Source organism: Stegastes partitus, unplaced genomic scaffold (assembly GCF_000690725.1).
Source record: "Stegastes partitus isolate 25-593 unplaced genomic scaffold, Stegastes_partitus-1.0.2 Scaffold2412, whole genome shotgun sequence".
In the NCBI taxonomy this organism is placed as follows: domain Eukaryota; kingdom Metazoa; phylum Chordata; class Actinopteri; family Pomacentridae; genus Stegastes; species Stegastes partitus.
In genome coordinates, this window is record NW_007580143.1 from 1 (window position 1) to 15,368 (window position 15,368).

At 41.0% G+C, this 15,368-nt stretch overlaps 2 protein-coding genes across 3 annotated transcripts in view; both read right to left on the reverse strand.

Moving 5' to 3' along the window:
* Positions 1-18: 18 nt before the first annotated feature.
* Positions 19-8,104, reverse strand: vrk3 (VRK serine/threonine kinase 3). 2 transcript variants are annotated; one of them, XM_008305120.1, is made up of 16 exons: positions 8,030-8,104; positions 6,462-6,634; positions 6,137-6,292; positions 5,870-5,980; positions 5,617-5,754; positions 5,298-5,438; positions 4,555-4,598; positions 4,282-4,348; positions 3,746-3,830; positions 3,546-3,648; positions 3,361-3,453; positions 3,145-3,277; positions 2,350-2,467; positions 2,193-2,251; positions 1,970-2,106; positions 19-487 (listed from the first exon to the last, which is right to left on the reverse strand). In XM_008305120.1, the coding sequence occupies exons 2-15, from the start codon at positions 6,631-6,633 to the stop codon at positions 1,970-1,972; spliced, it is 1,557 nt and encodes a 518-aa protein (XP_008303342.1). In that variant the 5' UTR covers position 6,634; positions 8,030-8,104; the 3' UTR covers positions 19-487. The 2 variants fall into 2 exon arrangements, with proteins under 2 accessions (XP_008303342.1, XP_008303343.1); XM_008305121.1 differs by lacking the exon at positions 5,870-5,980.
* Positions 8,105-8,734: 630 nt separating this feature from the next.
* Positions 8,735-15,368, reverse strand: part of rab27a (RAB27A, member RAS oncogene family) — a 15,664-nt gene continuing 9,030 nt past the window's right edge. The window contains exons 2-6 of the mRNA XM_008305122.1: positions 13,928-14,096; positions 12,365-12,450; positions 12,140-12,243; positions 11,648-11,771; positions 8,735-10,743 (exon numbers count right to left, since the gene is read on the reverse strand). Of these exons, the coding sequence (XP_008303344.1) occupies positions 10,548-10,743; positions 11,648-11,771; positions 12,140-12,243; positions 12,365-12,450; positions 13,928-14,080 (663 nt within the window). The 5' untranslated portion in view covers positions 14,081-14,096 and the 3' untranslated portion in view covers positions 8,735-10,547. The remainder of the gene's footprint in view (positions 10,744-11,647; positions 11,772-12,139; positions 12,244-12,364; positions 12,451-13,927; positions 14,097-15,368) is intronic.

Genomic DNA, 15,368 nt, shown 5'->3' on the forward strand with positions numbered 1-15,368 from the left:
GCCACTAATAAGACACTGTTTTGAGACAGAAATGTTGGTGTTTTATTTGAGTTAGCATATGTCTCGGCTCATCTTACACACAGCATTAGAAAGCTGATATAAAAGAAAGAAAATCCATCCTGCTCTCCTCTGACATTCAAAGGAAACAAATCATTAAAAACAATCAAGTAAAAATCGAAAATCACACAAAGTTTCTAATAGAATTAACCAACAACGTGTAAAAATCACCTGAAATGTGTTCATCAGACACTGACAACTTACATCCCTTTCCTCTTTGCTATGAAAGTCTTCAGTCGGCAGTGCAGTTTGTCTTAAAAAAAAATTAAACAAAACCCCGAATACTAAAATAAAAATCCAAACAACACCAGCATATTGAACTGTGGGACACGACACTCGGCTTTCAGTGCAATAAAACCTCAGCGATAAAACATCATGATTAAAACAAGGCGACAAAAATCCTCAATTGTCTTCTTTTTGGTCGAGCTCCCTGAAAATAAAAACAAAGCAGATATATTTGAATATTATTACCACACAGAAAGCACAAAGGGTTTGACAGAGTTTGAAGCATGAGTTTCATATTGCTTTTAGGATTTGTGTCCTTCCCACTGGGGATGAGAGGGACACGCCGTCTTCCTGACTTTTATGGTTTTAATATGGTTTACTCTCTCTGGACTCTACCTTCTTACTGTCCAACTACCAGAACCCAGATGATGATAAATGAGAACAATGTGAATATTCATCTCGACTGCTTTTAATTACTGCTGTGCGCTCACAGAACTCACATTCAGCTCCAACAGAAGGAGCTGATTTTCACTTTACTCTGTTGCCCTGGGTTTTGCCTGTCAGGCTGCACAGAGGCTACAGCGTCTGATTGGTGGATGCGGTATGTGCAGCTTGACAAAACAGACTGCATGCACGAACCAGGGTTGGAAAATCTTAGTGCTCTGCTCTGCACATTTTTCTGGATTAAAAAAACCCAAAAAACAGTCGTGCACAAAACTTCATAATAAATACTGCAAATGTTGAGCCCAAATTAAGAGTTTTGAGTATCAAGAAAGTGGTTTTCTTTTACCCTATGAGATCACCATGGTAACCTGTCCTTCTGTTCAGTGTTTGGATTTAAATAGGCTGTAAGAGGCGGTGCCCTTTCATCACTTCTTTTCCCGACCATATTCTTGAGCCTCTACACAGCCAACTGTATGTATTGTGTTGCCACAAGAACCTACATGCATTCAGTTAGCGGTGCAGAAAACACATAAATATGTTATATTAGGTAATTATAAATGAGTCTGCTTTTACACTCCTGGTGTTGCAGCCAGCAGAACACTGACTAGAAGCATGTCCAGCCTATTGTCTCTTTAGTGGAATTTACTCCAGACAATGTTCAATCAATACCGTAAGTTTCACTTTGTTATTGCCAAAAGTGATTTCCACGTATCCTTCATTATGGGATGGTGTCAGACCTAAATGTACTTCTTGAGTATCATGTTTAAATAAATAAAATTTGAAGTTTAAGAGCTCCAATGTGCAGCAGTCACATTAGAAATAACCGACTACACTGAGAATTCACTGAGTGCCAAAACAAACACATTAGCGTGCATGAATAACAACTTTCTACCTGCATTTCTCCCTTGTTTACTTTGCAGTAACAGCCCTTTTTTTCATAATAATCGTTTCAATATTCCTCATAGCTATCCACTATAACAACTTGTTCTTTTTGACTGAAGTAAGCAGCACACGATTGGCCCATTTTGTGCAGAAAAAGAGTCACATGACGCGTTAAACACCTCCTTCTATGGGAGCTTGGACCGACCATGATTAATAGTAATTATCACTGATTGGGGTTTTGGGTTTTGTTGAGCCAGGTTACACAAAAAAAAGCCTGGATATGTCAAACTCGCCCTCGCAGAACACCCCTCTGACGTACCTAGGTACATGTAAACACATTTGTTAGGGAGTGTGTCCTCACCTAAATGCCTAGCGGCTGCTCCATGGACCCCCCCAGCTGCAGCAAAGCAGCACTGAGTCCATCCTTCAGCGCTGAGTAGTCGGGCTGCTCAGCGTACTGCAGAGCCATCACTGAAGTCAGGTAGGTTTGAAATGCACCTTCACCACAACACACACAGAAACATGTTAGCAAACAGCAAGCAGTCAGCCTTGTTGTATGTGATGGAAGGAGCAGTTAAACTCACTGGAAACCGTCTTCTTTCCAAAGCAGTGCCTCAACAGCGCTTTCACATCGTCCATGTACCTGCATCGAAAACTTTTTGTAAGTTGGGTGAAGAGGTATGTAACAGAAATGTGACACAGTTTGGTATTTCTATGGTGCTTTGATAAGCTCCCTCTTACATCTGCTTCTGGGAGGCGACCTGGTCGGGCTGACTGACATCGGTCCACGGCAGCATCCCCGTGCACCAGTGCAGCATGCAGTAACCCAGAGACTGTAAGTCACTGCGGCGAGACGGAGCTGAAACACAGCGAAACGACAGGGCGGCTGTTTAATCTTCCTTTTTTATGATTCTCATAATAATGTAAAATGCTGTAAGAGCTTTTAACACTGAAGAACATCACAGCCAGTTTCAGAAGAGAAAATCAAATCAGCCTTATTATGTGGGACAGATGGAGTGTGGGCAGAGCGCTGACGTCCCTCATGGAGGGGAGAAAATAAATATGGTGCTGTGTTGGGTTACAGTTATATATATTTATGATGAAGTGAGGTAGAATTCAGTGACGCTGGTGGAGGGCTGCTGCAAAGTGGCGCGGTGGTTAGCACCGTCACCTCGCAGCAAGAAGGTCGTCAGTTCGCGTCCCAGTGAGGACACTCTGGATCTTTCTGCGTGGAGTTTACATGTTCTCCCCGTGCAGCGTGGGTTCTCTCTGGGTTCTCCGGCTTCCTCCCACAGTCCAGAAACATGTTGAGGTTAAGTGGTGATTCTAAATTGTCCGTAGGTGTGAGTGTGAGTGTGCTTGGTTGTCTGTCTCTAAGTGTAGCCCTGTGATAGACTGGTTACCTGTCCAGGTGAACCTGCATTCACCCTGAGTCAGCTGGGATAGACTCCAGCCCCCTGTGACCCTAGTGAGGATTAGGCAGTGTATAGATAATGGATGGATGGTGGAGGGCTTTAGTTCATAGAGGTGACTCACCAGCTCCTTTATGTGCGTCCATGCTGATGAACTCTATGGTGCCCTCGTGTGGCGTCCTGCTGGCTTCGCGGTACTCTACGTGTTGACCTCCTGGACAGTACCTGAAGGCGAGCTCGTATCCTACGAGGTATATCTGAGTACACGCAGCAGAGTGATCAGTGTTGAACACACTTCACTCTTGGACACTCACAGAGCAAAGTTGTGAATATTTCCCACCTGTGATTTCTGTCCTTGTGCAACGTAGATGTTCTTCGCATTAATATCAGCATGAACGTATTCGTTTGAATGGATGTACTGCAGCACGTCTAACTGCAAGGAGAGAGAAGTTTTAGAGTGTTGTTTGGAGACTAAGCTTTCAAGTTTTGGCGAGGCAAGTTCTCAGAGAATGTAGGAACACTAACGATTCTACAGGCGAGCTGAAGAACGACTTTCTGAGACAGAGGCTCATTTTCTTCCTCAATGACCGAGTGGAGTGACTGGCCCATGCTGGGGAAAATCAGAAACCTACAATAATAACAACAACAAAAAAAAATAAAATGGCAGTTAATGTAAAAATGCTTTTCTATACCAACGTGTAAATATTCAGGGATAAACTCTCCACCTGTATGAATCAGCATGAAGACCAAAGCCAACACAGGAAGGAATCCCCAAAAAGTCCATGTGGTTTTGTTTGACCCACTTCTCCACTGAAGAGACAAAAAGCCTCAGTTCATTTGTGACCATGTGGGATGCTGTATGTAACGTTACACTCCGGACAAGTTAGAATCATAAATCATCTGAATGTCACATAAAATCAAGCAGATACTTTCATGTGACATTGTGCAAGTGAAAGAACCCCTTCTCACAGTCTGGCTCTATTTCAGCCTGCAGTTAGTGGTTGTGTGTCTGACTCATTTCTGTGTGACACGTTCAGCCTTTCAGTCACCTGGTAACACAAACACTAAAATACTGTTGCTAGGTCGGTTTGAACAAAGTCGATTTATTGTGTAGTTTTCGTCATAACAATTAAGAATTTAAGTAGAACAAGTAAAACATCCTGTCGTCCGTAAGTGAAAGAAACATTCAGCTTTAAGGAGCTAAAACCTGTTGATCTGGGAAAGAAAGGAAATATGCACACAAAACATGCGGAACCCTCACCAGATGCAGGTTTGGCAGCTCTCTGCAGGAAGTTCTGCTCGTTGAAGATTCTTCCATCTTTAGCAGCCTAAGAGAAAGAAATATGAAATCAACTTTAATGATTCTACACGGCATAGATGAAGAACTGAAGAAGCATTAATTATAGAAACAGGGAACAAATAAAAGCAGTTTGTTGGTGAATGTTTTTAAAATGCTGGCACCTCTGTGACACAGCGGAAGAATAATTCATCACATTTTGGATGGAAAAGCTTAAAATCTCCTACAAGCACTCACCAGTTTGAGGATGTGATTTGATTCCTTGGTACTGGGCCGAGAAACTGAAAAAGACAAAACAATATTCTTCAATTGGGACAATAAAGAGTTCAGTTGAAACTCTGGGACACAATTTGCTTGAAGTTAACAGGAACCCAGAGATGGTTAAACTCATTTTATCCAACAATTCAGGCGTCAATACAGATTGATAAGATCAGAGGTAACGTCCAAATAAAGTCGTTTGTGGGGAAGGTTTTGTTTTGGTCCATTGTTTTAGTTTTACTACAAGTTGTGTCATCGTGTGTCAGCACTGCCCCTAAAAAAAACAAAAAAAAACAGTCTATCACAGGGCTACACTTAGAGACAGACAACCAAGCACTCTCACATTCACACCTACGGACAATTTAGAATCACCAATTAACCTCAACATGTTTTTGGACCTTGTGGGACGAAGCAGGAGAGAACCCGGAGAGAACCCACGCTGCACGGGGAGAACATGGAGACTCCACGCAGAAAGATCCCGAGTGTCCTCACCGGGACACGAAACGGCAACGATGCTAACCACCGATCCACCTTGCAGCCCTTCATTATATCAGTGTATAATAATTATTCTCATAACGCTGTGTCCTGCAATATAAATATAATCCAAACTTTGGTCTTTTTTTTTTTTTTAAGTAATTAAATTGAACTGAACAACAGACTGTTAAATTCTACATTCTTTATATTTCCTGATATTTCTCCTGATGTCCTGAACACAGTCTCACCTTCATAGATGAGCTCTGTTGTGCTCTGACTCTGCTGCTTCATCAGCTTCCACTTCTTTCCCGTGGTGTCCGTCACCTCCTCGCCTTCCTGCAGTGGCTCCAAAGCGAATGCATGCTTTGCCCTCTTGGCTTTACTTTTTCCTGTCGACGCACATTCATGCAAAAATTTCAAGATTATGTTGGAAAACGAAGATAAAATTATATACTTACTGCATATTTGTCTCTTGGACTTTACTCTGACATCCTGGTAAATGTGCTTATGTAGGAGTATGTGTGTAACATCTTGTATTGCGTGACAGCTTTGAAAGTTGTAGCTCACCTTTAAAAGGAGACCTCGGGGTCGGAGAGGAGCCGTCTACTGCTGATTCCTCTGCTGTCCCACTTGCTTTGAATGACAGCCTCGCTCCTGCTGCAGCCTGCTTCCCAGAAGGGCTGGAGAGTTTTGACTTTCCTCTGACTACACATGAACCCCAACAACAACAAACATGGATTAAAGACAGATCATGACAGCAAAGAAGAGAGACAGTAATTTTCATGAGCCAGTGTATTATCAGACTGAACAGATTGGTCACCAGATCGAGGGGATTTTACGGTAGAAGATGATTCTGGCACTACTTCTGCATCAAGTTTAAAAGTGACTGTGTGCTGCTTGGGTGGAGAAGCTTGTAACCCAACACCATCATCTGCGGATGCAAATCACAGTTCGTCTTTGATTTCCATGCAAAAAGGCAATGTGTAGTTGTGCGTTACTCCTGCTGCTTATTTTCTTGTATCTCCTATCAGAAAACTAAATCAAACCTTTAAGGTGAAACTGCTTCCAGAGCAACTGAATTAATTACCTTCAGTCTTGTCATCTTTGACAGGAGAAGTGGAGGGCACCACAGAGGAAGTGGCAACCTTCCTGCTGAATTTAGTATACTTCTCGGGGGAACTCAGAAGGAAGTTGTGGGTCTTCTGCAGTGCAGGACGAGCTAAACCTGTAGATGAAGTGATACCTTCAGGGGCAGCAGAAAAAGAGAATTTGCAATTAAAAAACTTTTAACACCACACAAACGCTGATATGTACGGATAAAACAGACTAATTCTTTAATAAAAAGTTGCTAATATATGCTCCCTTACGTTCTCTGGGCTCATTAATGGAGCTTGAAGCACGACTTGTCTCACCTAGAGATGGTGTTGATTCTATCCTTGTGGGCGCAGAGAGACTATAAGAAGTGGTTGAGATTGCAGGTCCACATTTATCAGCAGGAGAGGGAAGTTTCTCCCCACATGATGGACAGAATCTGAAATCAGGCTGCAGCTTTGTCCCACACTGAGGGCAGAAATGGAAAGGCATTCTGCAAGAGTGAACACACACATTATCATACATCTGTCCTCACTGCCGTGGAGGGTCTTTCTGGCTGTTCCTGTGTATGAATCCTAGTAGAGAAAATAAAACACAAACCTAAAAACTTGGTTAAAATATACTTAACAGAAATATAAAACACAGCATGTAATATGTTATACTTTTTTTAACATAAGGAAACAAATATTTTTTGATCCAACAAATGACGTGTACAAAAAATGGACGGCATGAAACAACTAAGTATGCACTATGTTAGAAATGATAAGTGGGGGTCTTAAATTAGAAATGACAACCCAACAATGAGTAACATGGAGTCAATGAGGCTGTCGATGTCGGCTTGTGTAATGTTGTGTAGTGTTGTCGTACGCCTCAGACACATCCATTCAGAGATGCCAGACAAGATTTCTTGGAGTTATGGACATTCACGTGTTTGGCAAAGCCCCTGACTGACATGCCAACAACCAGTTGTTATTTTTCTCGCGTCATTTGTGACATCGTCTCGTTGAAACACACATGGTCACCGGTCAGAGGAGTTTTCATGACCTGTCAAGGGTGGGGATTGACTCTGTGGTTGAGAAACTGTAATCAGTTGAAAAAAAATGTTGAGAACACAAGTGACTACATGTAACCCTCTTTCTAACTGCAACAACAGAGATTTTTAATGTTTTCTGAGTCACAAAGTCAGACCCTTAGCATGCTGCTTTCATCAGCCAGTCTGTTCAAAAAGTCAAAGTAGATTTTATCCACATAGCATCCATGAATGTAACTGTCACAGCCAACACAGTTATTAGGACTGGATGCTCACAGGCCAGTGTGCGTCTGACAGTGATGTGTTCACTGGTCAGGTCTGTAACCATGGAGATACATGGTCCGGTATAACCATGGCAACAACAAATGAGTTTTCCTCCCCCCGCGCCTGTATCCAGCTTCATTAGATTAGAAACACTTCTTTCATTTCTGCACGAAACTGTGCAACAACAACAACAAAAGTGTAATAAAACCCATCTTAAGCTAAAGGTGATTCTGATTTCTCGTCAGTTTGGTATTTTAAACTGGTTCCTTAACAAGAAACTAGCAGGGCGTTCACCTTAGCCAGCTAACATTAGCACTGTGTTAACAATACGACAAAGACTGAATTGTGCAACTACAAAACACATCAGAGCTGAGGCATGCATGGTTTCACTTTTACGTTTTTCCCGTTTCCCGAAAGAAAACGAACAACTAACATTAGCTAGCTAATACTTAGACGAAACTTTAAAAACAATCCAAACAGAGCGAATGAGTTAGAGGCGAAAACATCGTCTTACTATCTACTCTTTATTGCATACGATAAAAACTGCCACCTGTAGTGTAGTAATTAATTTTAGACACTAAACACAGTTACTACCTTTCAAACGCCAGTCAGGAAGTTTGGGTTCCGAGTTTCTTCTTCTCCGGATAAAAAACAGTCCTGCAGCTGGCTCTGAGCTGAGCTGCTGCCCCCTGCAGGAGCTCAGGACAGCTGCAGCCAAAGCGTCACCTCAAACAGGTGGAGCTTTTATCAGCTCTCAGGGAAACTGCTCTTTTCCCATAGCTGATAATATGATGAAGGTCAGTCAGTGTAGGGCTCCAGCAGGCAGCGTTGGTGGATGTGTGTAGGGAGAGCTGTGGCAGCGGAGCCTGAAGTGAATTTAAACGATTTTTGGTACCATACCTCCGTACTTTTCATAAACGTATTACACTTACCGTCATGACAGACTTCTAGAGCTGTTATATGTGAAAATATAGCACACAAATGGAAGCCTTAATGAGTATAAAGGGCTACCTGACATGACTAACTTGAAAACTGAATTTATAAACAAAGCATTATATTGTTGTTTAAAGAGATGAACATATTTCAAGTACCAGAAAAAGCAGAAAACAAACACACAGAGGTTGAAAGGATTCTACATTATGATGAGATAATTAGCATTTAGTGTCATATGTTTCATTACTGGAACACATATGATAATAATAATAATAATAATATTGGCTATACAAGAATCTCCTGTCAGCTGCACTTAGTCATAACTTTAAGAATCAATGACATAAAATAACGCACTGCGTCAAGGAATACATAAATACAAATGTTTATTTTTTGGACAAAATGTACACATATGAAAGTATGGCACAATTGACAACATTGTTTCGGTGTAGTCCTACTAATATGATCATCAATATTTAAATTTGTGGGCTAAAAACTTAATTATGTGTCTTAGCTCAAACGTCACATCCCCCCTTGTACACAGGAGAGAATGGCAGTGTAATACAAGTGTGGATTTGTGTGTAAAACAGTTAAATACAGTGTACTTTCAGTGTTTCGTGTGTTTCTATAAAACATCAGCAGTATTATAAACTGATCTAAAGAACACCTAAAGAGGGCAAACTGAAATGGAGGCCCCATTTTATTATCTTATTTGTAAAACTCGTTAATACAGCATCAAGCCTTATTAGCTTTCAAAAATCATCACATTCAACAACCCACTGATATTTCTGAGAATTCAGCAACAGCGCAGTCCTCTAGCAATCACATCCAGCACCTGAAAACAGGCAGTGAGCCACTAAGATCTTCATGCATCTCACATTCGATTCATTAAAAACAGCCACACTTAATACATTTATGACATTTGCTGCATAAAATAACATTTCTGCTCTTTTCCCCTGAATGTTGTTTCATCTGATAAAATGCAATATTAATTTGTTATGAATATCAACTATAAAACCCTCGGAAACCCTGAAATAACAAACAATCATTTGTTGATTTTAAGGGAGAAATCTTTAATACTATAAAACTGTTCTTATCATGAAAAAATGTACTTTGCCTGAAGTTACTTGTTTGATTATGGGAAGGTGCAAAATAAAAAGAGTCATGAAACTCTTTTGAAGTTTTTCTGCAGAAGAAATTTAAACTCTGCAACCTGAATAGTTGTCATTCAGCACAACACTCACACAACATTTGTGTTTATTTAATCAACAGCCAGGCAGGAAAAACTTTTTCGGCAGCTTCTAATCTCCAAGTTGCCCCTCCAAAATAATTTGCCAATTCTATTTTTTGATGGTGTGATGGCCAAATGGTTGAAATATCCACATCAAGTCTTTATTTATTTATAAATTTTTTTGCATTTCTCTTTTACAAGGCAGGATAAATTACTGGGACTAACAGGGTTCCTGAGTTGTTGCTCTGTTTCTACTCTTGCTTTCTATGACATACCTATTTATATTATTACATTACTGAGCACATTCTGTTTTTTGTATTTTCAGGTTAAAACCGCACATAACAAAGTGTAGATCATTTAATCAAAAACAGCAAACAAGCAAAAAGATTTAGAGAAGAAAACTGTCCACCTGACTGCCGTTGGACAGTCACTGTGAGCTACAACTTGGCTGGCGGTGGCTTCGTTGAGATATTCAGCAGGACGTTCAGCACAGCATCAGTAGGACGTAACCAGTGACCTAAAGGTTCCTAAAAGCACATCCACAGCCAATTTCTTTCTTTACAGCAGGTTAAGAGTATTAACAGTATATTTATAGCGTTCGGCAGCTCACGTCTCTGTGATGTGGAGGCCAACGTTTACACCTGAAAATATGATCAGCATACTCAACTGATTATTTAAGCTACGAAATAAATAACCCAAACTCACGACCAGAACAAATTAATGATTCAAAAGAGAACAAATTGAAATGAAATGCCCAAATTCAAAAGGCATTTAACTTAGAACTGACAAACTGTAAATCTGTATTACGCTGGTTTGTGGGGCAAAAGGCACAAATAATGTTAAGTTTAACCTAACACAGGATTTACTATACAAGCTCCCACTTTGTTATACTTGGATGTCTGCCTACTTTTCCACCAATATTACGAACGCACATGTGCGACTAAAATCTTTCTAACATGCACATTTGCCTCTATCAGCGCCCTCTGACGTGTCCGGGTCCATGGGTCCGTTGGCTCGGACAGTCCTGTCGGGGATCCAGGACTTGTCGACGCATCGTTCCATCCTCTTCATGATAAGATCCAGCAGGACGTCCACTGCATGGCTGACGTTCTGTCCGTTTGCAGCGCTCGTCTCAAAGTATGGGATTCTGCATGAAAACAAGGCTTGGTTATAAACACAGCATCAAAGACTACTGGTGAGTATTTACGGCAGCAGGACAGTGCACATGGGATCGACTCAAAATAAACTACTTTGTCCATTTTTTATTTATTTTTTTTAAAGAAATTTTTTGTCTTTATTAGATAGGGCAGGGGGCTGCAAGGTGGCTCAGTGGTTAGCATCGTTGCCTCGCAGCAAGAAGGTCCCCGGTGAGGACACCTCACTAGGGTCATGGGGGGCTGGAGTCTATCCCAGCTGACTCAGGGTGAAGGCAGGGGACACCTGGACAGGTAACCAGTCTATCACAGGGCTACACTTAGAGACAGACAACCAAGCACACTCACATTCACACCTACGGACAATTTACAATCACCAATTAACCTCAACATGTTTTTGGACCTTGTGGGACGAAGCCGGAGAACCCGGAGAGAACCCACGCTGCACGGGGAGAACATGGAGACTCCACGCAGAAAGCTCCCGGGTGTCCTCACTGGGACACGAACCAGCGTCCTTCTTGCTGCGAGGCAACGGCGCTAACCACCGAGCACCTTGCACCTTGACAGAATTTACAAAATGAATCAAGAACCTTTATGGAGAGGCAAAAAAACCCCAAACTGTCCAGCAGAGTAGGTGACATGTTGCGTTACACACTGAAGGCATTTAAAACATTTTACAAACTGTCCTACATTATCTGTGTTTTTAGTAGAGGTGTGTCTGATGGGGCCAAAGCAGGATATTTTACACGTGTGCACAAATATTTGCTTTTCGAGGAGGACCAGGTTAGTCCTCCGGTCTCTCGTACACACTTTGGCAAACAGTGCAGCCACTGCCTTCTTGACAAACGTTTCAGGGAGAGGCTCATGGACAGATGGATGGAAAACAGACAGACATACCCATATTTCTCTGCCAGCTCACGGGCCTCATCTTCACTGACTGCCCTCTGATCTGCCAGGTCACATTTGTTGCCGCACAGAACGACGTCTGGGTTTTCGCAGTATGCGTGAATCTGTAACTGACCTGAAATACAGTTATGTGTTTAGTCTTTGGAAAAACAATAACTTGTGAGAAACACACCAAGGTATTATTCATGTATTATAATCACCTAAAATATAAAATTTAAGCCTAGAAGTAGTTACAGCTCAGGTAAAAATAAGATTTAAAGGGAAAGACTTTTAATCACACAGTACTTTAAGGTTTAACAGCAACTTGTCATAATTCTACATGAGTCAGACACATCAAGCTTCAAGCATTTGGCAACCAACAAGAAATGTTTTATTATGAAATGTCCTGCGCACTTTTATTTGTGGTAATTACAATATTAGTCAGCTGATTATTCCTAGACTCTACTAAAATGTACATATAGTTGGACACTTCAGGAGACGTACTCATCCAGTTTCTGATGTTTAGGAAACTTTGCTCGTTTGTGAGGTCAAACAGGAGGATGAACCCCATCGCATCTCTAAAGAAAGCGGTCGTCAAACTTCGAAACCTAAAATCAATCAGAAAAAAAATACTTAAGAAAAAAAAAAAAATACAGTGAAGGCACATTTAAAACCCACTGAAGAGGTTTGAAGAAGTTGAGAAAGCGTTAGCAGATGAACTTTATGTACCTCTCCTGTCCTGCAGTGTCCCACAGCTGCATGTGGATCTTCTGTCCTCTGGCTGAAGATCCATCTGGACTTGTTGATTTGTATACCTGAGCGACACAGAGACAAGTCAGGTCAGACATGGCAATACTTGGCAACATTCCTGCAGCTATTTTACTGATCAATGAAATAAATAAAATGACTTGATTCATGTTATAATACTGTGAGGACAGTAATCAAAAGTCAACAAACTACCGAACAACTTTGGATCATTAGTATGAATCATACTGACTGGAGGCTGTTCAGCTACAACTGAATCACTGTGTTTAGCTCAGGTGTGGAGGTGAGAAACCCAAAAAAAAAGGCAATAAAAAATGTTTGATGCAAGTTTGACTTCATTAAACAAGTAAACTTGAAGATGTACAGCCAACGTATGTGTTTCATTTGGGTTTATTGATTACCTAATTAGTCATTTACCAGAAAAACTATTTGAATAATTGCTGTTGACAGTATGAATCATTTTCCAAGCAAAAATGCCAAATATTCCCTAGGGCCAGCTTCTCACTTGCTGTTTTTCTTTGTCTTTTAAGACATAGAGAGATAATTAAGAATTACAGATGATCAAAACATATAAACAAATACCGCCGTAGTAATTTCTATTTCACAGCTCAGTTCCTGAATCCAAACACATCTTCTCTTAAACCTCTATTTAACAGCGATAAACTTCTGGAGGGGCAGTAAACGTGACTGACCAGGTGGATGCTGCATGCCTGTGACCACTGGGCAGGAAGACACAGTATTCTGCTTTCATTATTTATTTGATAAAACTACTTCAACCATTGCAACTGTCTGGTGTTTATTTTTTTTTACGTAATGGCTTTTACCACTGAAAGAGGAGACGCTCGGGGTTGTTTCAGTTCACACTGTGATTATTTACTGCGCTTTAACCATGACAGGTAACTGATAATAGTTACCTGGTAAGTGAATGATTTATTACTATTGCAACTGCAGATGTCGAAATGTTGATTTATTTTTTTTTAATTTTCCTTATACAGTATCTACTTGCTCAATATCTTTTTCTCAGTAGTGATGGAAACACTTCTACCAAGAAGACAGTGATGAATATGACGGACTGAATGTCCAGTGCAGTCATGAAAAATCGATTATTTATCTACATACATACATACATACATACATATATATACATTAGGCTCCTTTTTCTTGGAGCTGGAGGTCATCACATTAAAGAGAGAGCAGAGTAAATATGAACACTGCTCAGCTGTTTGCCAATGGCATGAAGTGTTTGTTCTTAAGGAGGGTGCTGCCTGTCGTCTACCAACATGAGTCATTAGTCAGATTTCTGTTGCAGCATTCATCAGTAGTCTTTTGTTAACGGGGTATTACTTAATGTTGTGGGAATGCATTTAAGCCCCTAATCAGGCAGCCATAAATACTTGCAGCGCACATGGGCACAAGGAAACCTTACAACACAAGTGTGTGAAATCCCTTCGAGCTTTTCCTGAACAACTGAATGAAGGAGGGTCCTATTATCCCGAAGCTGGCGTTGAGAAAAGTTGAACAACTTACCACTCTCTTTTCTCTGAAGTCTATTCCAACTGTAGTGATGAACTTGGAGTTAAACTTGCCATCTGTGTACTGGTATAAGAAGCTTGTTTTTCCCACGCCGGAGTCACCGAGCGCTAGGAATTTGATGAGGTAATCGTATTCCCCATCAGACATAGTGAGTCCTTAATTTCTGAAACACACAAAACAACTTAGTCAACCGACAAATCAAACTATTTGGCAGAGAAATAAATCTCAAAGTAAAGCGATATTCGTTTTATTCTCCAACAAATTAAACGGTGAGGACTGACATTGTAACACTCTTGCCAACAACCTTGTTAATGAACAAAAACTAAATTTAAAACTTCTAGTTTATACAAGTCAGTATCTTATCCAAGCATGCAAACATTAAGCAAGGTTTAAAATGCATAGTGCACATCCACATCAGTCACACGTTTGCTGTAGCAGACATCTTCTTAAACATGGGGACTGCAGTTTAATAAATGAAGCCTACGTACATTCATCCATGGTGCTGTACATGCTCACTGCACAGCAGCACACATCTGCTCTGGCACATACAGTAGTACCCAGCAAAAGAACGATTACTTTGTGAGTAATGTTTGCTAAACACTACAGCTGCCATACAGAGATGAATTTCTTCAGTACAGACTCGTGGGTTTGAGGCTGAAAGCCACATAAACAGTCTGTTACACTAATTAATAGTGTAACTCTCATTCAGGTCTACACTCCCTCTGCTCACTACGCTCAACCAACAAAAACCGCCTGATCCAACCACCGCAACAGGCCCGAGGTCGACAGCTGGACTGTTCTCCTCTGTGGTTCCACGGTGGTGGAACGAGTCACCAAACTGTTCAATCTGCTGACTCCCTCTCCGTCTTTAAGAAAAGACGAAAGACCAGCTCTCCACCTTTGCACTTAACTGCCCGAAAACAAACAAACAAACAAACAAAACAAAATCCAATTACCTCCCACACAGCCGGCTGTTAACATCAACGCCCTGTCACACTTGAACTTGTTCTGTGGCACTTATCCAGATTGTTTTCTCCTGACTAGATGCTTGCTTGTGTTGTATCTACTCTCAGATGTGCGTCACTTTGGATAAAAGCGTCTGCTCAATCAAACTGTAGAATTGTAGAACAGAGACTTGGTCGCTGGTAACTTGTGAATTCTTACATTCCACTGTGGAAATAGTAGCAGAAAGTATTGTACTTGACATGGACACTACTGTTTTTCATTCAAGTGTGGGAATTTTTCAGGACATGTAAGTGGATGGATTTATACTCAAATGAAGTTTGACTAAATGTAGTGCATTATGTAGCAAAGCACAGGTCTGCCTGGACAAGGCTTTTAAGTTCTTCACTAGAAGGTGCTAAAACAACACTGAGGCCCTGCAGACTGCACACACATGTTCAAAAGCATACCTGCAAACAGGTGTTTCAAAACA